The sequence below is a fragment of the Oncorhynchus mykiss genome, chromosome 25, assembly GCF_013265735.2.
Source record: "Oncorhynchus mykiss isolate Arlee chromosome 25, USDA_OmykA_1.1, whole genome shotgun sequence".
Lineage (NCBI taxonomy): Eukaryota > Metazoa > Chordata > Actinopteri > Salmoniformes > Salmonidae > Oncorhynchus > Oncorhynchus mykiss.
The window spans coordinates 5,487,222-5,512,560 of NC_048589.1; the positions used below are offsets into that span (position 1 = coordinate 5,487,222).

Here is a 25,339-nt window from a genome sequence, read left to right on the forward strand (position 1 = left end):
TCATCCAGATGTCGAAATTCTTCCCCCAAGCCATAACAAGTTAATAATAATGTAACAAACTAGAATTTCAAAAATTGGGGGTAGCAATTCTGTCACTTGCATTTCAGTTGTCGGTAGGCTACTTCTGACCGATCATAAATGGATAAGTAGCCAACATTTTTATTTTTAATATTTCAATGTGTAGGATGAACCAACATTCAGCAGCCAAATTTCAAAGCCAACAATAAGCCCAAAAACATAAGAATTGACAGTGGATCACAACAAGCATTAACATAAGAATGGCAAGGTTTAGACATGTATTGATTTGGTATGGCTCATATTCATGTTAACAGTTGTTTTAAAGCCCTTTACACCACAAGATTCTAAATTTTGGAAGTCCATTTGGTCTCAAATTGTTCCTTAATATCAAGGGACCTGGAAAAAATGACATTCAAATCCATAGTAACATTGACATTGTCATCACTGAAGCAGCACTAATCAAAACGAATGACACAGACCCCCGAGAGGGTCAAGAACATGGAGGCTGCCCTCGGGCAATTCCCTGCTTTAAACTACAAGGTACAATTACTTAAAAATCGCACTGTTGGTTAGGGCCTGTAAAGTAAGCATTTCACTGTAACACGTGCCGAATAAACTTTGATTTGATTTGCATGCCTTTTACTACACATGGTATGGCAACACACATTTTTGATGAAAAGTACATTCACTGGCACCACCCTATTCTGCCACACTGGGACTCAAAGGTGGCAGCAAGATAGCCAAGAGGGGGAGACAGCCCACCAGATGACATTGGAGCCTTCTTCTATCCTGCTTTGGGAGCTTTTAGTTCCTGGGACCCCTTTGTTATTGAAGCTCACATTAAGCAACTGTGAATGGCAGCTATTGGTAATTCTCTGATGTTGGTAATGGAGCCTCTTTTTTAAAATTACTTTACATTTGAGTAAAATCACCCCTCAACAATTCACCCCTCTATGGACAAGACCCAAGTTTGTAATCTCATTCATCATCAGTTGGATTTCTTAGTCTGTGCATGAATGTGTTCTTGCTGTTTCCTGGTACCCACCTGGCATTTAGGATGAAAACAGGTGCGTATGATAATGCAAAAAAAAGCAAGCATGGCTCATACATATTTATTCTTTGACAAATATCATAAAACAAAGCTAAGAAAAATGTGTCCTAAGTCATTTTTTTGTTTACTCAAATGTAATGCCTCTTGTCCCGATTGCCATTGATTTATGTCTACTACACAGGTTGCTTTTCACATTGAACCATACAAAGGAAGAGATGAAACAAGTAAGTCGTTTCCAATGTCAAATACAGTTGAAGTCGGAAGTTTACATACACTTAGGTTGGAGTCATTAAAAACAATTTTTACACCACTCCACACACTTCTTGTTAACAAACTATAGTTTTGGCAAGTCGGTTAGAACATCTAGTTTGTGCATGACATAAGTCATTTTTCCAACAATTGTTTACAGACAGATTATTTCACTATCACAATTCCAGTGGGTCAGAAGATTACATACACTAAGTTGATTGTGCCGTTAAACAGCTTGGAAAATTCCAGACAATTACGTCATGGCTTTTGAAGCTTCTGATAGGCTAATTGACATCATTTGAGTCAATCGGAGGTGTACCTGTGGATGTATTTCAAGGCCTACCTTCAAAGCCAGTGCCTCTTTGCTTGACATCATAGGAAAATCTAAAGAAATCAGTCAAGACCTAAAAAAAAAAGTTTAGACCTCCACAAGTTTCCGTCATACCACTCAGGAAAGAGACGATTTCTGTCTCCTAGAGATGAACGTAGTTTGGTGTGAAAAGTGAAAATTAATCCCAGAACAACAGCAAAGGACTTAGTGAAGATGCTGGAGGAAATAGGTACAAAAGTATCTATATCCACAGTAAAACGAGTCCTATATCGACATAACCTGGAAGGCCGCTCAGCAAAGAAGAAGCCACGGCTCCAAAACCGCCATAAAAAAGCCAGACTACGGTTTGCAACTGCACATGGGGACAAAGATCATACTTTTTGGAGAAATGTCCTCTGGTCTGATGAAACAAAAATAGATGGCAACATGAGGCAGGAAAACTATGTGGATATATTGAAGCAACATCTCAAGACATCAGTCAGGAAGTTAAAGCTTGGTCGCAAATGGGTCTTCCAAATGAACAATGACCCTAAGCACACTTCCAAAGTTGTGGCAAACTGGCTTAAGGACAACAAAGTCAAGGTATTGGAGTGGCCATCACAAAGCCCTGACTTCAATCCTATAGCCAATTTGTGGGCAAAACTGAAAAGGCTGAAAACTGAGTGTGTGTAAACTGCTGACCCACTGGCCTAAGACAGGGAATTTCTACTAGGATTAAATGTCAGGAATTGTGAAAAACTGAAAACCAGCTTAATTCATGTATTTGTTCAGTAATACCTTATCTTGGTGATGTATGAAATACTACCTCAGCTTCATGGATTTGTCTATGATTGAAGTCCAATGTCTAACTCAAGCAGATTGTCTAATTCTTCACCTTTTTAAGTAGACCCATGTGTAAAATTGTACTTTATTTGTAATTGTGTCATTCTATCTTAAGAGATGGTGAGCACTCTGCATTCTACAGGCATAGAACACTGGAAAGTTTCTTCCACTATTCTACATGTACGATTCAGATCTACTCAACTCAGAAGAGTGGGAAAAACATCTGAAACACCTGAAAGCAATAGCATTAGAGATACTCCCTAGGAGGGCATCTTCATAGGACTCCTCGTTGAAGAGAAACAAGAGGGATATAGTCACCTCAGGTTTCAACGGAGTTTACACTTTGCCACTAATAGGTCTTTCCTATGGCTCCACTTACCGCAGTTGGGAATCCATTCTGTAAAGACAACAACCTGTTGTTCATTCCAAGTGTGGGGCCAGGTTATATTGACACCAATATTAGGCCTTGGAATTTCCAGAATACATGCAACCGCATTAACGTGAAGTACTATGAAAAGGCATTGCGTGCAGTCCTAGATGCAGGTGCTGATATCTCTATAACGTAATTTAATGAATGGCATGAGGGAACCCAGATTGAGATGGCAATTACAAAAACAAGCCAGACTGACCTAGTGTAAAGGCTGTTGGTGGAAGAAGGTGATGACCAAGGTGCAGCGTGGTAAGTGTTCATAATTAATTTATTAGCAACTGAACACCAAATAAGAAAATGACAAAAATAATACCCGAAACAGTTCTGTCTGGTACAGATACGAAACAGAAAACTACCCACAAAACTCATGTGGGCAAGAGCTACCTAAGTATGCACCCCCCAAAGGTGCGGACTCCGGCCGCAAAACCTGACTCTAAAGGAGACCCTCGTAGAGGGCAGCTCCAGACAGGAGGGCGGCTCTGGCAGATCCGGACTGGAGGGAGGCTTTGGCAGATCCGGACTGGAGGGAGGCTCTGGCAGATCCGGACTGGAGGGAGACTTGGTTCTGGGATTAAGCTGATGACTCACCAGGCTGGGGAGACATACAGGCGGCCTCTTCCTTGGCCTAGGCACCGGATACACAGGGCCGTGGAGGCACACTGGCGGTCTCGACCGCATAGCTGGCCCCCCACATTCTGGCTGGATGCCAGCTTCCACCCGACAAACGCGGGAAGCTGGCCCCGAGCACACCGGCCTGTGAATGCTCGGCCGAGACACAGTGTGCATCACCCATAGCACGCGGCCTGACATGTCACCTGCTCGCCCCGGAAAGCACGGGGTCTCCAACCTGATGCCGCCACACTCCCCATGTGCCCCCCCCAAAACATTTTTTGGGGGCTGCCTCTCGTGCTTGCGCCGCTGTGCCAACTCCTCGTAGTGTTGCCGCTCAGCCTTTGCTGCCTCCAATTCCTCCTGTGGACGGCGATACTCCCCAGCTTGTGCCCAGGGTCCCTTGCCTTCCAGTATCTCCTCCCATGTCAATTTCTCCAGATAACGCTGATGCTCCTCACCATGCTGCTTGGTCCGTTTGTGGTGGGTAGTTCTGTAACGGCTGTTGGTGGAAGAAGGTGAGGACCAAGGTGCAGCGTGGTACATGTTCATAATTAATTTATTAGCAACTGAACACTAAATACGAAAATTACAAAAATAATAACCGAAACAGTTCTGTCTGGTACAGATACGAAACAGAAAACAACTACCCACAAAACCCATGTGAGCAAGAGCTACCTAAGTATGGTTCTCAATCAGAGACAATGATAAGACAGCTGTTCCTGATTGAGAACCATACCCAGCCAAAACAAAGAAATACAAAACATAGGAAAAATAACATAGAATGCCCACCCTAGTCAAACCAAAATAGAGAATAAAAAGCCTCTCTATGGCCAGGGCGTGACACCTAGATTGCTTACTCAACAAGCCTGTTGTCTATTTTGAGAACTCGCAAATAAGCAGCAATATTTAGCAGTGAGAGGAAGAGATAGCCAGAATGAGTGTGTAACATTGTTTAATCTGACCAGAAATGTACTTCACACATATTGCATTAATCAGCCAGGTATACACAGTATAGATTGTAGAATTTGACAACAATAGTGTGACAGAAAACCTATGTTCACTTTTTATCCTGCGGAGTTACATTAACATGCTAACAAATAAAAAGTCAGCCTTATGTGCAGAAGTATAGAATTATGTGATATTTCTCCTGCTTCATATGATTATGATGATTTGCACTTTAATGTGTAACTGTTTACTTAAATTATATTTGGGCCGTTGCCTACCTAGGGCCTACCCCGTATAAACCCCTTCCTGACTAAAAAGTACTTTTAATGGAGGGTCTGAATTGAATATGCTTCTTAGTCCAGGGAATGCGTAACCTGGTTATGTGCAACCCACCATGATGTGACAGTTCTTACGTCAGAGCATTGTATACTTACTTTTCGATCACATCACTATTTAACAGGACACTGAGAATGTTTAATAATGTGAATGTACCTCATAAATCAAATTGTCATATACATACCAATGACTACACAGTTTAAAGCTTGAGTCCTTAATTGAAACAATAACAAAGTGGTCTACCCTCCTCTGTTTTGGTGAAAAGCTGAGAGATAGGCTTGGAGTAATGTAACCACTCTCAAATTCATAGACAGAGCTATCATCCATGATACCAAAAATTATACCGTTATTTTACATTTACATTGTTTACAAACATTAGAGTAAAACAAGCTCATATTTTGGGTTCTGATGGGGTAAACAGTTGAACTAAGTTAATGAGGCAAGTTGTACATTTAAGAATCAGTGGGTATATATATATAATGTATGTCCAAAAATATATGTATCAACTAAGGATTCTAGCTTGAAGATTATGTTAAAATTGAGGAACATACCATTAAATCAACATTGAGAACATCTAGGCTACTCTTATGTGATGTGTCATTTCAGAGTTATCCTTCTCCTCCATAAGCTTTCTTTAAATATAGGAAATGCAACAAAAGGGGCAAACATTGTCATTGAAATCATCAACCAGGATACATCAACATAATCTCTGGTGATGTGCACTGTAGACTAATGTACCTCCAAGACAATTTAGATAGAGGATTAGACTATTCAAAATTGTCTACCAAATAAAGCACGAATCTTGTCAAATATGTGAACGTGGGTTTGGATATAGGCAATGCCTATGTTGTATTTGTAATTTTGAACATTTACTTGGAAAACATCACCTGCGAACAAATAGGCTAATTGTATGAGCAGCGGCAATATTGCACAATCATTCCTAATTCAGATTGGGAACGCATGAATCACATTCAATTGAATCAATAGCCCGAATCATTTTTAGCATGCACGCCCGACTAAAATCTCTGCTAGTCTACCTACATTCGGTTTTGCGAAAACGCTTTCAGCGTACAGCTGCTTTATTGGTAAATAGGGACAAGGTAGCGCATGGGCAGCCAGTGGGGAATTATCCCACATCGCATCACATGCCTTACATTGCGTCCTTATATTAACGAAACGTTGCATTTGATCATATTTTGTGAATTAACAATAGCCTAACAGTCATTTTCTAATTCTGGTAACCTTGGCAATCAGGTCGCATTAGATGTGTATTTTTATAGCCCTCCGTTGCAAAATCGTGGAAACGATATGGGTTTCGGCTCCCATGAATCTTGGCCAATTCCTGCAAATATTGCCACCGGCGCAGTGTATTTACATACATCTTGGCCAATTCCTGCAAATATTGCCACCGGCGCAGTGTATTTACATCCTTAACGTTTTCGGCATGTAGGATGGTATGAGGGAACGACCTGGCAAGCCAATGGGAAGATATGCATATTTTAACAAACGCTTGTCGAGATGGTGAGTAAAATGTATTTTTTTTCTCCGCTCCATGTCAGAACAGTGGTACCTGGTTTCGCAAGACATTCTGTGCTAGCTAATTAAAAATAAAACATCAATAAAAAATTATACGAAATGCGTATATCTCGTCATCTCGTTCAAGTCACAATTTTGGATTAAAATGATGCATTGCGAAATGTACACATTTGTATTAAGGTCATTGACGTTATCCTTCAATGTGCCTCTTGATGCGTGAGGATAACGAGTAGTATTCTCAAATATGCTTACGGCCAACAGTGATATGAACCTGTGTTGGTGCGTAAAAGGGCGTTTGTTAACCAGAGAGAATAGGTAGCCAATCTAATAAGGCTACATTTGAACAATTGCTTATGTTTTAAACAGTTAAACACAATGCTGCATCATGACGAATGACACTCATTGCAAGTGAGTGTAGGCTACATCACGTTTTTAAATGACCTTCAGTTGCACTGGCTAAAAATCCATTCTCACTTTTGATACTGCTCTTATACCAGCTTCTGCTAGTGTAGCCTATAAACCAAAGGAGAATTTTTTTAGGGAATTATTCTAATAGCTAGCCTGCAAATGGATCAGTTTTATTCCGCCCTCGAATAAATTCAATAGCCTGCACAAGACCATTGCATACACCCCACTAAAGCATTTGCCTACCTATTATTTTTTTTTGAGCTCACGTAACCTAATATTGCAAGCTCTGATATTGCTAAAAGGTAGAGTACAAGTAGTCAATAGTCTGCCCTACATACAGAAACAAACAACATTAGGATATCTAAAAGCAAGTTGGAAATATAGACCAGTAAACACACAGATACAATATGCGGAAATATCAACTATTCATATTTATGATGACTTCACTTTTTGATAGCTGTTCAATAGACAACTTTCCAAGTCAAATTTGCTCTCAATCAGTGCTGTATGGTCCATACAGTAACACATGTTTTTGATGTTGTGGCCATTGTAATCTGCTCTACTGAAAACAAACCTAAACTGGCTGGAGGGGGTTGGGCCACATAAACTCACGTAACCCAATATTGCAAGCTCTGATATTGCTCAAATGTGGATTACAAGTAGTCGGCTGTCTACTTACACACACAAACAGCATTAGGAAATCTAAATTAATCATGGAAATATAGAACTGTAAACACAGACACAATAGTTCATAGCTGTTCAATAGACAACTTTGCTCGCATTCAGTGCTGTATGGCCGTGCCTGAAAGAAAGGCATATAGTTACACGTTTTTTGATGTTGTAGCGCCAAAGAAAAACAAGTGGGCACAGACATCAGAATTAAAATGTTGGGAGTGCAAGGTTCCATCAAAGTTTTTGGATCTTTAGCCCCTAGTCTTGCAATTAAATCAAAGGCGCAATCACAGATGATCTTTATCTTTAGTCTCAAATCCAATATGGCTTCCAAAATAAAATTAAATATGGCTGCCATAATAACATTTGATGCAGGATAAATCACCTGTAAATATGCATTTTGTAAATTAGGCATATTGTTCAGAGATTTGCAACACTCATGCCTATAAAGGCTGTTGGTGTGAATCAATTTTATCCTGAATCCAATATGGCCAACATGATTACACTCACCTTAAACTGCATACAATGCCTTCGAAATGTATTCAGACCCCTTAACTTTTTCCACATTTTGTTGTGTTACAGCCTTATTCTAAAATTTATTAAATACTTTTTTTTTCTTTTTTTTAATTGGCAACAGTCTATAAAGCATTTATTTGGGCTGCAATCTGAGGTGCAGTTAACACTAATGCATTTATCGTCTACAGCAGAGGTACAGTAACTCTGGGTCTACCTTTCCTGTGGCAGTCCTCATGAGAGCCAGTTTCATCGTAGCGTTTGATGGTTTTTGCGATTGCACTTGAAGAAACTTTCAAAATTCTTGAAATGTTCGGTATTGACTGGCCTTCACATCTTAAAGTAATGATGGACTGTCGTTTTTCTTTGTTTATTTGAGCTTGTCTTGCCATAATATGGACATGCTCTTTTTCCAAATAGGGCAATCTTCTTTATACCACCCCTACCTTTTCACAACACAACTGCTTGGCTCAAACACATTAAGACGGAAAGATATTCCACAAATACATTTTTAACAAGGCACACATATTAATTGAAAAGCATTCCAGGTGACAACCATATGAAGCTGGTTGAGAGAATGCCAAGAGTGTGCAAAGCTCTCAAGGCAAAGGGTTGCTACTTTAAAGAATCTCAAATATAACACACAGTTGAAGTCAGAAGTTTACATACACCTTAGCCAAATACATTTAAACTCTGTTTTTCACAATTCCTGACATTTAATCCTAGTAAAAATTCCCTGTTTTAGGTCAGTTAGGATCACCACTATATTTTAAGAATGTGAAATGTCAAAATAATAGTAGAGAGAATTATTTATTTCAGCTTTTATTTATTTCATCAGTGGGTCAGAAGTTTACATATACTCAATTAGTATTTGGTAGCATTGCCTTTAAATTGTTTAACTTTGGTCAAACGTTTCAGGTAGCTTTCCACAAGCTTCCCACAATAAGTTGGGTGAATTCTGGCCCATTCCTCCTGACGATACTGGTGTAACTGAGTCATGTTCGTAGGCCTCCTTGCTCGCACACGCTTTTTCAGATCTGCCCACAAATCTTCTATAGGATTGAGGTCAGGGCTTTGTGATGGCCACTCCAATACCTTGACTTTGTTGTCCTTATGCCATTTTGCCACAACTTTGGAAGTATGCTTGGGGTCATTGTCCATTTGGATGACCCACTTGCGACCAAGCTTTACTGATGTCTTGAGATGTTGCTTCAATATATCCACATAATTTTCCTGCCTCATGATGCCATCTATTTTGTGAAGTGCACCAGTCCCTCCCACAGAAAAGCACCCCCACAACATGATGCTGCCACCCCCGTGCTTCATGGTTGAGATGGTGTTGGCGTTCTTCTTCGGTCTATAATATCTTTTAGCTGATTTCTTTTGATTTTCCCATGATGTCAAGCAAAGAGGCACTGGCTTTGAAGGTAGGCCTTGAAATACATCTAAAGGTACACCTACAATGGACAAATTATGTCAATTAGCCTATCAGAAGCTTCTAAAGCCATTGCATAATTTTCTGGAATTTTCCAAGCTGCTTAAAGGCACAGTCAACTTAGTGTATGCAAACTTCTGACCCACTGGAATTGTGATACAGTGAATTAATATACCTGTAAACAATTGTTGGAAAAATTACTTGTGTCAATCACAAAGTAGATGTCCTAACTGACTTGCCAAAACTATAGTTTGTTAACAATAAATTTGTTGGGTGGTTGAAAAACACGTTTGAATGACTCCAACATAAGTGTATGTAAACTTTCGACTTCAACTGTATATTAGTTTCTATTTTAGCTAACTGGCTAGATAAACATGGTGCTAAAATATCAGGTATGAGCTAATAGCCAACGTAGCTAGTTAATGTTAGCTGGTTATCATTTTGAACATGCACCATTTTCGGCAACGAGTCATCTGACTTGCAGTGTAACGTTAGCTATTTACTGGTGTTATAGGGAAAGAAGGAAGCATTGTAAAATGCCTAAATAAAAAGTTGGTAATAGGTTTAGCTACCTACAAATGTTATTTTATGTTTATGGACCAAGAAAGCTGTAGATCAGTGCACGTGTATGCGTTCTCACTTCTCAAACTATGGGCAGATTTGAGTCATTCAGACTCAGGTGAAACAGATCAGGGTGTGACAGAACGTGCATCGTCATTTCAGATTTTTTACAACCCTAGCACTCTTTGTTAGATATTATGCACATTTATGGCTGGGTAGAAAATGTCATCGCCATTGAGCTTTTTCTCATAGTGGCAGTAAACAGCAGCAAGTGATATGAGGAGATGTGAAAGGGAGCGGAGTTAGCCTCGCTCTATCCAATCATAGCAGTAGGATCAAGTTTACAACCTGCCCATTGCTTGACAGATAGCTGAAATAGCCAATTGATTTGTTTATAATTTGGCATAAAATCTAACAAGGAGAGCGAGGGTAGGAAAAAAAGATGAAACGACGATGCACGTTCTGTCACACCCTGATCTGTTTCACCTGTCTTTGTGCTTGTTTCCACCCCCCACCAGGTGTCTCCCATCTCCCCTCATTATCCCTTCGTATTTATACCTGTGTTCTCTGTTGCCAGTTCGTTTTGTTCGTCAAGCCTACCAGCATTCCCCTTGCTCCGGTCTTTGCCAAAGTTCCTGCTTTCTAGTTTTTCCAGTTTTGACCATTCTGTCTGCCCTGACCCTGAGCCTGCCTGCCATCTTGTACCTTCCTTACCTCTGCCTGCCCTTGACCCGTCGTTTTGCCTGCCCCCTGTTCTAGTTATTAACTTTTATGACTTTGACACTGTCTGCATCTGGGTCTTTCCTAAAATGTGATAGTACGAACTGGCCATGACCGACCCAGCAGACTCAGATTAGCTTCACAATGCTGTCTCCCTGCAAGGAGCCACCATTGGATGACACGAGGAGTTACTGCAATGTCTTATGGAGGGACTCCATACCCTGGCAGAACGCCATGACCAGACTTCGAGACTTTGCTGGAGCAATTCCGCGGATTCCCCACTGGGCAGCGGGCCACACCCGTAATCTCCCAGCCTACCCCAGTGTACCAAGAACCCCATTTAGCTCCTCTGGAGCGCTACGCTGGAGATTCCGGAACCTGCCAGAGTTTTTTCTCCCATTGCTCCCTCATTTCCGAGCTGTAGCCTTTTTCGTTTCCCTCGGACCGCTCGAGGATAGCATACACGCAAATGTCCAGGAGGGCACTTGCCTGGGCTATGGTGTTGTAGGAGCAACAGCCCGCCGTCCGCCTCCGTCTAGAGGAGTTAATGGTGGAAGTTCGGAAGATGTTTGATTCTCTGTTGCCCGGGAGACAGGCTGCGTCAAGACTCCCATAGTGTGGCAGACTACGTGGTGGATTTTCACATGTTGGCGGCTGAGAGTGCCTGCAACCCGGAAGCATTGTTCGAGATGTTCTTTCACGGATTATCGGAGGTGGTCAAACATGAACTTGCAGTCCAGGAGCTCCCCATAGACCTTGACTCCCTCATAGCCTTGTGACCATCCAGATCGATGGGCGGCTTCGAGAACGTAGGAGGGACAGGGAATCTGTGCCCTGTCCCCGTTGTTCGCCGTCGATTCCCACCTCGCCTCTGAAGAATCCCGGAGACCCCCGAAGTCTACATGTCCGAGTGAACCCAACGTCACCCTAGTTATCTCGGGAATCACTGAAGGACTCTCCATTCCCATGCATGTTAGAGCGCTGGAAGGGTGCTCTATAGGCCGGGTCACTCACAATACTACTCCCATCAACCTACGAGTGTCAGGGAACCGCAGCGAGGCAATCCAATTTATGTTGATTAATATGTTTCCTCAGGTTCCCAGTGGTATTGGGATTCTCTTGGCTCCAACGACAATCTCATCATAGACTGGACTCCTGGTGCAGCCCATCCTCCCATGCCCATTGTCTGAAGTCAGCGCAGCCTGCCCCGTGACATCTTCCTGTGGGCTCGAAAGTTGCCCCGGAGTACCAGGACCTCCGGCAGGTGTTCAGTAAGGCCTGGGCCACTTCGCTTCCGTGGCACCAACCCTATGACTGCGGGATTGACCTTCGCCCAGGCCCCAATCTGCCCCAGGGACAACTGTAATCTGTCGGGTCCGGAGACCAAGGTTATGGAGACCTACACTGAGGACTGAGCTGCATCGTTCATCCATCCTTCTGCCTCCCCCACCGGCGCAGGGTTCTTCTTTGTGGAGACAGACAAAACCCTGCGCCCGTGCATCGACTACCGGTGCCTCAACGACATCACGGTGAAGAACCGCTACCTGCTACCACTCATCTCCTCGGCCTTCAAGCCGCTCCAGGGGGCCACCGTGTTCTCCAAGCTGGACCTACGGAACGCCTACCTCCTGGTGCAGATACGGGAAGGGGAAGAGTGGAAGGCTGCCTTCAACACGGCCAGCAGTCACTACGAATATCTGGTCATGCCATTTGGCCTTACTAACACCCCAGCTTGTGTTCCAGTCTCTGGTTAATGATGTTCTCCGGAATGTTGAACCGGTTTGTCCTCAACGCCATCCTCGTCTTCTACCGCTCCGCCAAAGAACACGTGCTCCACATTCGACAGGTTCACCAGAAACAGCTTTTTGTGAAAGCTGAGAAGTGCGAATTCCATCTGGATTCCATTTCTGCACAGCCAATTATCTCAATTCCAGGCAAGCTAGGTGGTCCCTGTTTGTCACCCGGTTCAACTTCTCCCTCTCCTACTGACCAGGATCCAAGAACATCAAGCCGGATGCGCTGTCACGCCACTATAGCCCCGTGGCTACACACTCGAACCCCAAGACCCTCCTTCCTACCTTGTGTCTGGCGACGACACTCAGCTGGGGAATAGGAAGCAGGTCCTTGAGGCACAGCGTTCCCAGCTGAACCCCACGGGGTCCCAGATAACCGGATGTTTGTGCCTGATGCTGTCTGCTCCTTGGTCCTGGAGTGGGCCCACTCCTCCAGGCTTGCCTGCCACCCAGGCTCCCGTTGGACCCTAGACTTTGTGCGACAACGCTTTTGGTGGCCTACAATGGTCCTGGATGTCTCCACGTTCATCGCCGCATGCACGGTCTGTGCGTAGAACAAGACTCCTCGGCAAGCTCCGGCTGGTCTTCTTCAACCAATGCCTGTCTCTCACTGTCCCTGGTCTCACATATCCCTTAACCCGTCTGATGGCAACACCCCCATCCTTACAATAGTGGACCGGTTTTCCAGAGCTGCCCACCTCATTCCTCTCCCAAAGCTACCCAAAGAGACGTGCTGCACCATGAGCTGGGCCATCTTCCGGATTCATGGACTCCCGTAGACATGGTCTCCGACTGGGGTCCTCAGTTCTCATCCAGGTTCTGGAAGGCGTTACGCATGCTCATTGGGTCGTCGGCCAGCCTGTCCTCCGGGTTTCCCCCCAGTCCAACGGGCAGTCGGAGCGAGCCAACCAAGACTTGGAAACGACTCTTCGCTGCCTGGTTTCCGCTGACCCCACCACCTAGAGCCAGCAACTAGAGTGGGTCGAATATGTCCGCAACGCCCTTCCTTGCTGGAAGAGAGCCTGGTTGGCCCTTAAGACCACCTCCAGGTATCGAAGACAAGCAGACCGCCACCAGATCTCAGGTTCCCCGGGCAGAAGGTATGGCTGTCCACCTGGGATCTGCCCCTCCGGGCGGAGTCCTGCAAAATTTCCCCACATTAGCCCCACTGCTGTTCATCTTCTGTTGCCCCATACCCTCCGTATACATCCCACTTTCCATGTTTCTAAAAATCAAACCCATGTCTCACAGCTCTTTGTCTCCTGTTTCCAGGCCCACCCCTCTCCCCTGTCAGATCGACGGCCAACCGGCGTACACTTTGAGGTGTATCCTGAAGACTATACCTCGGGGAAGGGGATTCCAGTACCTGGTTGACTGGGAGGGTTATGGCCCGGAGGAGAGGTGCTGGGTCCCCGTTAGGGACATCCTGGACCCAGGCCTCATCGCGGATATCCAACGCCGATACCCCGGTCAACCAGGTATGCGTGCGCCCAGGTGGCGCCCCTAGAGGGGGTACTGTTTCACCTGTCTTTGTGCTGATCTCCACCCCCCACCAGGTGTCTCCCATCTCCCCTCATTATCCCCTGTGTATTTATACCTGCCAGTCTGTTTTGTTCGCCAAGCCTACCAGCGTTTTCCCCCTTGCTCCTGTCTTTTCTAATGTTCTGGTTTTATAGTTTTCCCGGTTTTGAACATTCTGCCTGCCCTGACCCTGCCTGCCGTCCTGTACCTTGTCCCACCACACTGGATTTCTAACCTCTGCCTGCCCTTGACCTGTTGTTTTGCCTGCCCCCTGTTCTAATAATTTATTACTTCGACACTGTCTGCATCTGGGTCTTTCCTAAAACGTGATACATTCTGTGTGAATGACTCAAATCTGCCCATAGTTTGAGAAGTAAGAATGCGCACACAGACACACGTGTGCTGATCTACAGTGTACTTGGTCCATAAACATGCAGGAAGATTGCATCCTGACAGCTGAGAAATTATTTCGCCCTATCAAAAAATACTTGTTTCATAAGCATCCGTGATCACAAACCATGATATTACGTTAGACCCATTTGCATTGAGTTCTTGTATATTCTCAAAAATAACAGCTGTGTCTGTGATATCTTTCCTTACAGGTGTGATATGCTGGAGTGATGCTTCTATGCAAGTGTATGATTCTCATGAAACCAGCTTTAAAATGTATGTAGCAAATTGAGTTACCAAAACCATGATCTACAAAAATCAACTATGATTCTGAGGAATAAGATGTTTTTGGGAAAGTGTATTTTTTAAGTATATTTTACAATTTCGCCTGAATTTTGTACATTTTTCAACCAAAATTCTCATTACCGAAATGCATCTGGATTAAATTCTCGGGACATTTATTTTTAATAAAACAAAGTGTTGCTGTAGTTTGTCCATAAATCATTTAAAATGGTATACTAGTTGAAGTGTACATTAAACTACACTGAGTATACCAAACATTAGGAACACCTTCCTTATATTGAGTTGCACCTTTTGCCCTCAGAACAGCCTCAATTTGTCATGGCATGGACTCTACAAGGCGTCGAAAGCATTCCACAGGGATGCTGGTCCTTGTTGACTCCAATGCTTCCCACAGGTACAGTACCAGTCAAAAGTCTGGACACACCTACTCATTCCAGTGTTTTTCTTTATTTTTACTATTTTCTACATTGCAGAATAGTAGTGAAGACAAACTATGAAATAACACATATGGAATCGTGTAGTAACCAAAACAAGTGTTAAACAAATCAAAATATATTTTATATTTGAGATTCTTCAAAGTAGCCACCCTTTGCCTTGATGACATATTTGCACCCACTTGGAGAGAGAAACGCTCTGAATTTACGAACGAACAATCTGACAACACTCTGAGTTTACGAATGCCCAGAGCACACTCTGGCACTCCAGATTAAATTTACGAAGACACACTTGGGATGACAGACTTTAGTCTTTAAATGTTTGGTTGTTTAGTACATAGCCTCACATGTGAATCCTTAAAGAGACGGGTGGGGATAAAGCTTAAGAGGGTGTGAACGATGCTGAATGGGTGTAGAGAAAGAAGCGCTCTCCAGTAGGTACCAAAAACATTCAAGGGACATTTTCCCAGAAGTGAGGTTAAAGGTTGATCAACTTTCAAAGCAGAATTACTTTCCCATTGTTCCTCAACTGAAGTGCATGATATACCATTTTGTAGCTCTGAGTCTCTACTTCTATCCAATGTAAAAACAAAATACCATCTCAAATATTATTTACATCAATAACATACGAATCACTACAAAATGTATACACTATATTAGGCCCGGCCTTTGGAACTTAGATATGGCTACTATATTGTGATCACTACATCCGATGCATCTGGATTCTGCTTTCAAGCACATGAATCACTGACCTGGCTTTCACTTCTGTCTATAAAAATGACCTTTTTGTAACAAAATGAACCAGAACCATGCATAATGCACATACACTAATAATGTAGCAGGCTTTGCCAACACTTGGTCTGTTTTCACACATTTTTCCTTTCAATATTTTAGATTAGTGATGCATTGATATGACATTTTTGGCTGATACCATTATACAATATTTTCCTTGCCAAAAAAAGATACCGATAACCAATATTTTAAATTTCAGCATCCTTTTAAGCATTCTAGGACAGTTAAGTAGTTACACAAACACACACACACAGCGGTCTAAGGCACTGCATCTCAGTGCAAGAGGCGTCACTGCAATCCCTGGTTCGATTCCAGGCTGTATCACATCCGGCCGTGATTGGGAGTCCCATAGAGCGGCGCACAATTGGCACAGCGTTGTCCAGGTTTGGCTGGGGTAGGCGATCATTGTTCTTAACTGACTTGACTAGTTAAATAAAGGTTACAAACACACACCACTAACCAAGAAGTTATTTTGTGGGCATTTACGTATATGTCCCCTTTACCAGTAAAACATAATGAAAACCTTATTTCTTTCACTTACATGCTGTGCTGTTTCATTGTTCATTTGTTCAGTCATTTCATTCTCAACCAGGATTTCATCATGCATGTCAAGCAGTGAAGTTTCAGCTCTGTCTAGGATGTCATCATACATGTCAAGTATGAAGTTTCAGCTCTGTCTGTCCGTGGCCTCTCTTCTTCTGTGCGCATCGTCCCTGTGTCCATTTCTATCTTGTCCAGCTATGTATGTAACATTTCATGTAAACCCTGGTTCTTGTATAATTGTTTTATGCTTTTTGCACATTTATAAAACAGACTAAACAGCTAGTATAACAATCATTATTTAACAAAGATGCTGCTAGTGATACGTTGTACCGGAATACGTGCTAGAAAAGCCGAGCATGCAATTTGCAGAATGAATGTTCATTGGTACATCCATTTTAATAGTGTCTGCTATGCCCGCAATTTGAGGAGTTGAACCATAAACAGGGTATGGTTGGAAAGGTTCACTTCTCCTCTGATACAGTAAAAGAATGTCTCCATGTGTTTCGGTGTCCATATGACCGATTCCTGACCAGGTTTGCACACATTGCAGCAGGGATTTTGGCCCACTCCTCCATACAGACCTTCTCCAGATCCTTTAGGTTTCAGGGCTGTCGCTGGGCAATACGGACTTTCAGCTCCCTCCAAAGATTTTCTATTGGGTTCAGGTCTGGAGACTGGCTAGGCCACTCCAGGACCTTGAGATACTTCTTACAGAGCCACTTCTTAGTTGCCCTGGCTGTGTGTTTCCGGTCGTTGTCATGCTGGAAGACCCAGCCACGACCCATCTTCAATGCTCTTACTGAGGGAAGGAGGTTGTTGGCCAAGATCTCGCGATACATGGCCCCATCCATCCTCTTCTCAATATGGTGCAGTCGTCCTGTCCCCTTTGCAGAAAAGCATCCCCAAAGAATGATGTTTCCACCTCCATGCTTCACGGTTGGGATGATGTTCTTGGGGTTGTACTCATCCTTCTTCTTCCTCCAAACACGGCGAATGGAGTTTAGACCAAATAGCTATATTTTGTCTCATCAGACCACATGACCTTCTCCCATTCCTCCTCTGGATCATCCAGATGGTCATTGGCAAACTTCAGACAGGCCTGGACATGCGCTGGTTTTAGCAGGGGGACCTTGCGTGCGCTGCAGGATTTTAATCCATGACTGGGTAGTGTGTTACTAATGGTTTTCTTTGAGACTGTGGTCCCAGCTCTCTTCAGGTCATTGACCAGGTCCTACTGTGTAGTTCTGGGCTGATCCCTCACCTTCCTCATGATCATTGATGCCCCACGAGGTGAGATCTTGCATGGAGCCCCAGACCGAGGGTGATTGAACTTCATCTTGAACTTCTTCCATTTTCTAATAATTGCGCCAACAGTTGTTTACTTCTCACCAAGCTACTTGCCTATTGTCCTGTAGCCCATCCCAGCCTTGTGCAGGTCTACAATTTTATCACTGATGTCCTTACACCCTCTCTGGTCTCGACCATTGTGGAGAGGTTGGAGTCTGTTTGATTGAGTGTGTGGACAGGTGTATTTTATACAGGTAACGAGTTCAAACAGGTGCAGTTAATACAGGTAATGAGTGGAGAACAGGAGGGCTTCTTAAAGAAAAACTAACAGGTCTGTGAGAGCCGGAATTCTTACTGGTTGGTAGGTGATCAAATACTTATGTCATGCAATAAAATGCAAATGAATGACTTAAAATCATACAATGTGATTTTCTAGATTTTTGTTTTAGATTCCATCTGTCACAGTTGAAGTGTACATATGATAGAAATTACAGACCTCTACATGCTTTGTAAGTAGGAAAACCTGCAAAATTGGCAGTGTATCAAATACTTGTTCTCCCCACTGTACATTCTCCCCACTGTATTCATCTAACTAACCAGCTAGTTGAGCATGCAAAAAACGACCTCTTAATCTACTGTATAATCCAATGTATTTAGCCATAATTTCATCATGGCTAGCTAGCTAGTCAATTTAGGTAACATGTGTCCCTATCACTTAACAAGGGATTTGATTAACTTGCTAATCAATTACCATTCACACCACAGTGGCTATTTTCGGTAGCTAGTAAGTTAAACATGACAAAGAATACATCAACAATCAACAATAACAGCAGAATGCAACTGGCCAGCTGACTATACCTGTATCTAACTAGCTAGCTACGTAGCAATGAAAACTACTTTTTGATACAGTTGAGCCAATAACGTATGCACATGTAGCTAGCTTGCCATTTCCACTGTAGACTCTTACCTGTGTACCATTAGGGTTTATGATTCACGGCAGACTGAAACACTTTCAAAATAATCCTTCCCACTGGACTTCAACCAGACTGCCTTTGCCACTGAAGACAGAGCTGTGTTGATACCTACAGCTGAATTCAGGACAACAATGTTTTTAAAAGCTGTAGCTACATTTAGCATGTTGTCCATTATGAAAATATGAGTAAGTCCAATGTTCAAGGCATTTTTGTCTTTGATCAAGCTATGGATCTTTCAAATAGAGAGAAATAGAAATGGTGTCTTTTTGTAAAAAGCACATAAAGGCTTTATAATTCAAAGGTCATTTTAACTGACTGCTATTATCTCATAGAACAAAATGTATAATATCTACTAAGCCTGTGTTAACCTCAGACCTTATTTTTAGTGTTAATTACAAAACACTATTCTTTCCCCGTAGAGATGGCTGAACGAACCAGAGGTAACTAATTTCTGGGTTTCAGGACTATAAACTGGTGAGTTCTATATCCGCAGGGAGCAGGGTGTGCCATTTGACAGAGAAGCCTTGAGTGACAGAATGGACTCTCTTTCTCGTCAATGTCCCAGCCCCCTCATTATCTCAACCAGCCGTGGCCAGGCAAGATTCAGAATTTTCTCTGTGGCTAAACATCTTTGTGATTTCACATATGATTTATATTTACAGATTACATACACGTTTGTTATTAAAGGTGCTAGATGCAGAAATCACTACGCCATTTCGTGGTTGCAAAAATTGTAATAGTTCACCTAATTACCAGCTTGTGACTGAACAAGCACTGAGTGTAGATAATCATTGTATCAAATCAAATTGTATTTGTCACATGCACCGAATACAACAGGTGTAGTAGAACTTACACTGAAATGCTTACTTACAAGCCCTTAACCAACAATACAGTTAAAGAAAGAGTTTAGAAAATGTTTACTAAATAAAATAAAATAAAGTATTAACACAATAAAATAACAATACAGAGTCTATATACAGGGTGTACTGGTACCGAGTCAATGTGTGGGGGTAAAGGTTAGTCGAAGTAATTTGTACATGTAGGTATGGGTAAAGTGACTATGCATAGATAATCAAATGGCCACCCCCGCTGTTTATTTTGGAACTAGACATGGCGCTCCGGTACTGCTTGCCTTGCGGTAGCAGAGAGAACAGTCTATGACTTGGGTGACTGGAGTCTTTGACAACTTTTGGGGCCTTCCTCTGACACGCCTAGTATATAGTTCCTGGATGGCAGGAAGCTTGGCCCGAGTGATGTACTGGGCCATACGCATTACCCTCTGTAGTGCCTTACATTCGGATGCTGAGCAGTTTCCATAGCAGGTGGTGATGCAACCGGTCAGGATGCTCTCGATGGTGCAGCTGTATAACTTTTTGAGGATCTAGACACCCATGCCAAATCTTTTCAGTCTCTTGGTGGGGAAAAGGTGTTGCCGTGCCCTCTTCACGACTGTCTTAGTGTGTTTGGAACATGAAAGTTTGTTGGTAAGGTGGAGACCAAGGAACTTGAAACTCTCAACCCGCTCCAATACAGCCCTGTTGATGTGAATGGGGTCGTGTTCGGCCCTCCTTTTCCTGTAGTCCACGATCATCTCATTTGTCTTGCTCACGTTGAGGGAGAGGTTGTTGTGCTGGCACCACACTGCCAGGTCTCTGACCTCCTCCCTATAGGCTGTCTAATCGTTGTCGGTCATCAAGCCAACCACTGTTGTGTCATCAGAAAACTTAATGATGGTGTTGGAGTTGTACTTGGGCACGCAGTCATGGGTGAATAGGGAGTACTGGAGGGGACTAGGGACACACCCCTGAGGGGCCCCCGTGTTGAGGATCAGCATGGCAGATGTATTGTTGAATTTTTTTATTACCTTTTTAATTGGGTATGAATACAACCAGACGTCACGTTGTTATCTTATTTAAAAAAACACCACTTCAAAAAGTAGGCTACCTGCGTATGTTCATCCACTAAAAAGAGCAATCACACCATTTGATGAACCAAAAAGTGAAATGACATTTGGCGATTCATGCGTGTTGCTGACAAAAATATGTTTTTTTGTAGAAAGAAACGTTGGGACACCTGAAAAGGGGCTGAAATACAGAACTGTCAGCCGCGAGCTGCCCGGTGAGTCAAGCCTACCAGACGAGCTAAATGCCTTTTTATGCTTGCTTCGAGGCAAGCATCACTGAAGCATGCATGAGAGCACCAGCTGTTCCAGACCACTGTGTGAGCACGCTCTGGCCGCGGGGCCAGACAGATTACAAGGACGTGTGCTCAGAGCACGCGTGGACCAACTGTCAAGTGGCCACTGACATTTTAAACCTCCCCTGGCACTGTAGTCCGTGGTTCGATTCCAGGCTGCATCACAGCCGGCTGTGATTGGGAGTCCAATTGGGCGGCACACAATTGGTCCAGCATCATCCGGGTTTGGCCGTCATTGTAAATAAGAATTTGTTCTTAAATTACTTGCCTAGTTACATTAAGATTAAATAAAAATATGGGCCAGCATATGTCACGTGTCCACTTTCCTCTTAGCCTTAAGATAACATAATTCTCATATGCGTGTGATTGATGTGTGACATATCTTAAGATATTAATACTGTATTTTTCGGAGTGTCATGTGTATTGGAGGAGTAGGTGCTTAATTGAACTACCAGTATGCATGTGTGATGAGTATCCATGCCTGAGACCTGAAGAATTGTGCTAGCTCCCGGAACTTATACCTTTGCTTTAACTAAATAGGCTAACACTGTCTTGCATCACTGATATTAATGAAGTTCAGTATCAAGCCAGTCACACATGTAAAGTAATGTAAGCAAGTTATTTCAGTTGTGCAAGTCTATAGCCTTAATTGTCATTTCATTTTTACAATTCTAAGCCATGGCGGGGGGTCTCAACTGACATAACATTGTTTTAAGGTGGTCATATTATGGATCATTGAGCTATTTGATTTTGATTTTTGGGGATTTGGGATATAAATAAAATGTGGATAAATTATTGAATTTGGCTTTTTACTACTATAGCCTAAAGAAACGCAAAAAAATACTTAAAAAACTAGGTTTTTAAGTGTTTCTACCAATTTGGGTAGGCACAAAACTACCTTCATACTTCCATTCATTTTTTAAAACCGGTATCAGATACCTTCAGAATCATCCTGTGACAGAGCAAAATGGACACGCCATCGTGTTCGTGAGAATCTCCCCTTTCCATTAGTGTACACATTCAATGCAAAAAAAACATATCTCTAGCTTAAATTGACAGATTTTTATGGTGATTTTTTTTTTTTGTACCGGTGAGTCAAATCGACTCTAGGGAGTTAAAGGAGCAATCTGCGATTGCTACAAATACAAGCTTGTTTTACTCCATTGTTTGTAAACGCTGTAATCGTAAATAAACACTGTATAGCCTCAAAACATGATTAAAACTATAATTATGATCTCATGGTCAGTCCTCGCATCCATAGCGCCGTCTATGAATTTCTCCAGCTCTATCCCAAAAACAGTAGTGGAGTATTGTTTGAACTGAAGATTGTCTCTTTAACAAACTATTGTAACCTCACTTATTCTCTCTTTCCTAAGGAGACATCAATGAGATGACCTGGGAACTCAAAATCAGACCAAATTCACTAGACGACTAAGGACCTTATTCCAACTGTGTGCAGCAACACTTCATTCAAACGCTACTTCACCGAGAAGGGCAATCTCATTGCTGAGCCAATGTAGAAACTGCACCTTCAGGATTGCATGACTTCTTTCCTTGCCTGGATTTCAGCACACAGTCAGATCTACCAGGTGTGGAATAGTTATTTTTTTATTTCGTAACTCCTAGTAAAATTCTATAATGCATATTCAATGTTACATTACCTTTTTGATTGAATCATTATTATAGGTAACACTTTATTTGGATAGTCCATCTGTAGATGCTTTACAGACTATCATTAACATGTCAACTAACTATCTACAAACCCTTAACCTAAACCTTATTTTAACCATAACCTTAGCAAGCACTTACTTATCAACAGATAGTTTGTTGATAGTATGAGCATCTACAGATGGAAGATCTGGATTATAATTATAGGATTGCAATGTATGCCAGCGAGAGGCAATACATTTTCACCAATCGCAAACGAGCCCAAGCATCTCACACTGTACGTTCAAGCTTCCACGTCTTGCGGTCTTTATTCAAACCAAACTACACAACATGATGCAAGTACACTTTCAGTAATTTGCCCCGTACCTTTCGTACCGTAGTTTGTTTATATCCATTGGTTATTGCTGGTTGTCGAAAGGCACATTTGATCTACCCTGGCCAGCGGAGTTTCACGTTTGGAACTATTCTATTTATTCCTAGTTGCAAACTCCACCTACTCTATAAACCGGGCGAGCTAATCTAGTGTTTCTGTTCACAAATTGCCTCACTCTGCACGAGCCATGACAAAAATGTTTGCCAAACTATTAATTGGACGTGACAAAATAACATAAAAGCCATTATCTTAATGTGGTTGGCCCTTTCATACTGTACGAGGCAAGGATGCCACGAGATATACTGTTTACAAACAATCTTGAAAATGTGTCATCAGGCCTCTAGGGAAAATTGTAGCCGATTTCGCACAGTCTTCCATTTTATTCACTGGAAAGAGTAACTTTGATTAAATAAGGAATTTACTGATTTGAGTTTAATGTCATTTCTTTTCTTTCTTTTTTTTTACGTATCTTTATAGGACAGAGTATGCCATCTGCATCTTTCCACAGAATTCTACGACCATTTCTACTTGGCACCTTTCTACTGGGCTGTTTTGTGACTCTGGTTTTGATGTACTTCAAACCGTCAACTAGCTGGCTATCAGGTCCTGTAGAGTCAACCGCATCCACTATCCAAGTTAAAAATCTCTTCTCTACCAAGGGTGACAAAAACCTTACCACTGTACTCGTCTGGCTCTGGCCCTTTGGACAGACCTATGACCTGGGTGTCTGCAGCTCTCTGTTCAACATCGAGGGCTGTTTCATCACAGCAGATCGGAACCTATATAATAAGTCAGATGGGGTCGTCATACATCACAGGGATATCTGTACTGATCTCTCCAACCTGCCCCCCCTTCAGCGTCCCTCCTTCCAAAAGTGGATATGGATGAACCTAGAGTCACCATCCCACTCCTCTCAGCTGCCCGGTATTGAAAACTTGTTCAATTTAACTTTGAACTATCGTCAGGATGCTGATATCGAAGTGCCTTATGGGTCGATTGTGACGGCCCAAGGGGACGAGGATTTCGTGCCACCGAGCAAAAGCAAGTTGATCTGCTGGATTGTCAGCAACTGGAACCAGGATCACGTGCGAGTGAAGTACTACAATGAGCTCTATAAACATATTGAGGTTCACGCTTATGGACAAGCCTTTGGAGAGTACATTGCAGATCAAGAATACTTTCCTACCATCGCCAGTTGTAAATTCTACTTGGCGTTTGAGAACTCAATTCACAAAGACTACATCACAGAGAAACTGTATAACCCACTCTCTGTAGGGACGGTGCCTGTGGTTTTAGGTCCCCCAAGACAGAACTACGAGAACTTTGTCCAGGGGGAAGCCTTTATCCATGTGGATGACTTCACCTCACCCAAGGAGCTGGCTGATTATCTCCTGCTCTTGGACAGGAATGAGGAAATGTATCTCAGATACTTTGAGTGGCGACGGCACTTTAAAGTGAAAAAGGCATACTTCTGGGCCGAACACACATGCCTCGCTTGTGATCATCTCAAAAGGCACAAGGAGTACAAGGCATTCAATAACCTTGATAAATGGTTTTGGGGTGGAATGCCTTGAAGGGCCATGAAATTGTTGTTTTGCAGTTGGAGGCATTGCTTTAAAATATATTCAGTCATGATGTATTTGACATTGTCAATGACAATGTTCCAACATGTTTTTCTCACTGGTTATAGGGGCCCAAATAAGCCATTCTCTTTTTTTATTTTGATGCCAGACAGATTTGCTCAGCCTTAATTTGTCTCTTGCATTTCAATTCAATCATGATTTATGTTGTCATTTGCAATGCATTTAATATTTGTTTCATAAAATCTCACTTTTATACATGACCAAAAGTATGTGGACACCTGCTCGTCGAACATCTCATTCCAAAATCATGGGCATTAATATGGAGTTGGATCCCCTTTTCTGCTATAATAATCTCCACTCTTCTGGGAAGGCTTTCCACTAGATGTTGGAACGTTGCTGCAGGGACTTTCTTCCATTCAGCCACAAGAGCATTAGTGAGGTCGGGCACTGATGTAGGGCGATTAGGCCTGGCTCGCAGTCTGCATTCCAATTCATCCCAAAGGTGTTTGACGGGGTTGAGGTCAGAGCTCTGTGCAGGCCAGTCAAGTTCTTCTCCAAACTTTTGCTACAAAGTTGGAAACACAGAATCATCTAGAATGTCATTGTATGCTGTAGCTTAAGATTTCCTTTCACTGGAACTAAGGGGCCTAGCCCGAACCATGAACAGCCTGAGACCATTACTCCTCCTCCACCGAACTTTACAGTTATAGCATTCGGGAAGGTAGCGTTCTGCTGGCATCCGCCAAACCCAGATTTGTCCATCGGACTGCCAGATGGTGAAGCGTGATTCATCACTCCAGAGAACGTGTTTCCACTGCTCTAGAGTCCAATGGAGGTAATATT

The 25,339-nt window shown here is 42.7% G+C and overlaps 1 protein-coding gene and 1 pseudogene across 4 annotated transcripts; both read left to right on the plus strand.

The window, feature by feature from the left end:
• The first annotated feature begins 486 nt into the window (after window positions 1-486).
• Window positions 487-3,109, plus strand: LOC110504174 (annotated as a pseudogene).
• Window positions 3,110-6,174: 3,065 nt separating this feature from the next.
• On the plus strand, window positions 6,175-24,846 carry LOC110505253 (4-galactosyl-N-acetylglucosaminide 3-alpha-L-fucosyltransferase 9). Of its 4 annotated transcripts, XM_021584363.2 has the most exons (4): window positions 6,175-6,315; window positions 20,732-20,794; window positions 22,249-22,461; window positions 23,391-24,846. In XM_021584363.2, the coding sequence occupies exon 4, from the start codon at window positions 23,399-23,401 to the stop codon at window positions 24,485-24,487; it is 1,089 nt and encodes a 362-aa protein (XP_021440038.1). In that variant the 5' UTR covers window positions 6,175-6,315; window positions 20,732-20,794; window positions 22,249-22,461; window positions 23,391-23,398; the 3' UTR covers window positions 24,488-24,846. The 4 variants fall into 4 exon arrangements, with proteins under 4 accessions (XP_021440038.1, XP_021440035.1, XP_021440041.1 ...); XM_021584360.2 differs by lacking the exon at window positions 20,732-20,794; XM_021584366.2 differs by lacking the exons at window positions 20,732-20,794; window positions 22,249-22,461; window positions 23,391-24,846 and adding exons at window positions 13,705-13,910; window positions 14,556-14,922.
• The last annotated feature ends 493 nt before the right edge of the window (window positions 24,847-25,339 follow it).

What these genes read in the sequence shown, in the direction of transcription:
- LOC110505253 (XM_021584363.2), top strand. Translation starts at nt 23,399, where the DNA reads ATGCCATCTGCATCTTTCCACAGAATTCTACGACCATTTCTACTTGGC.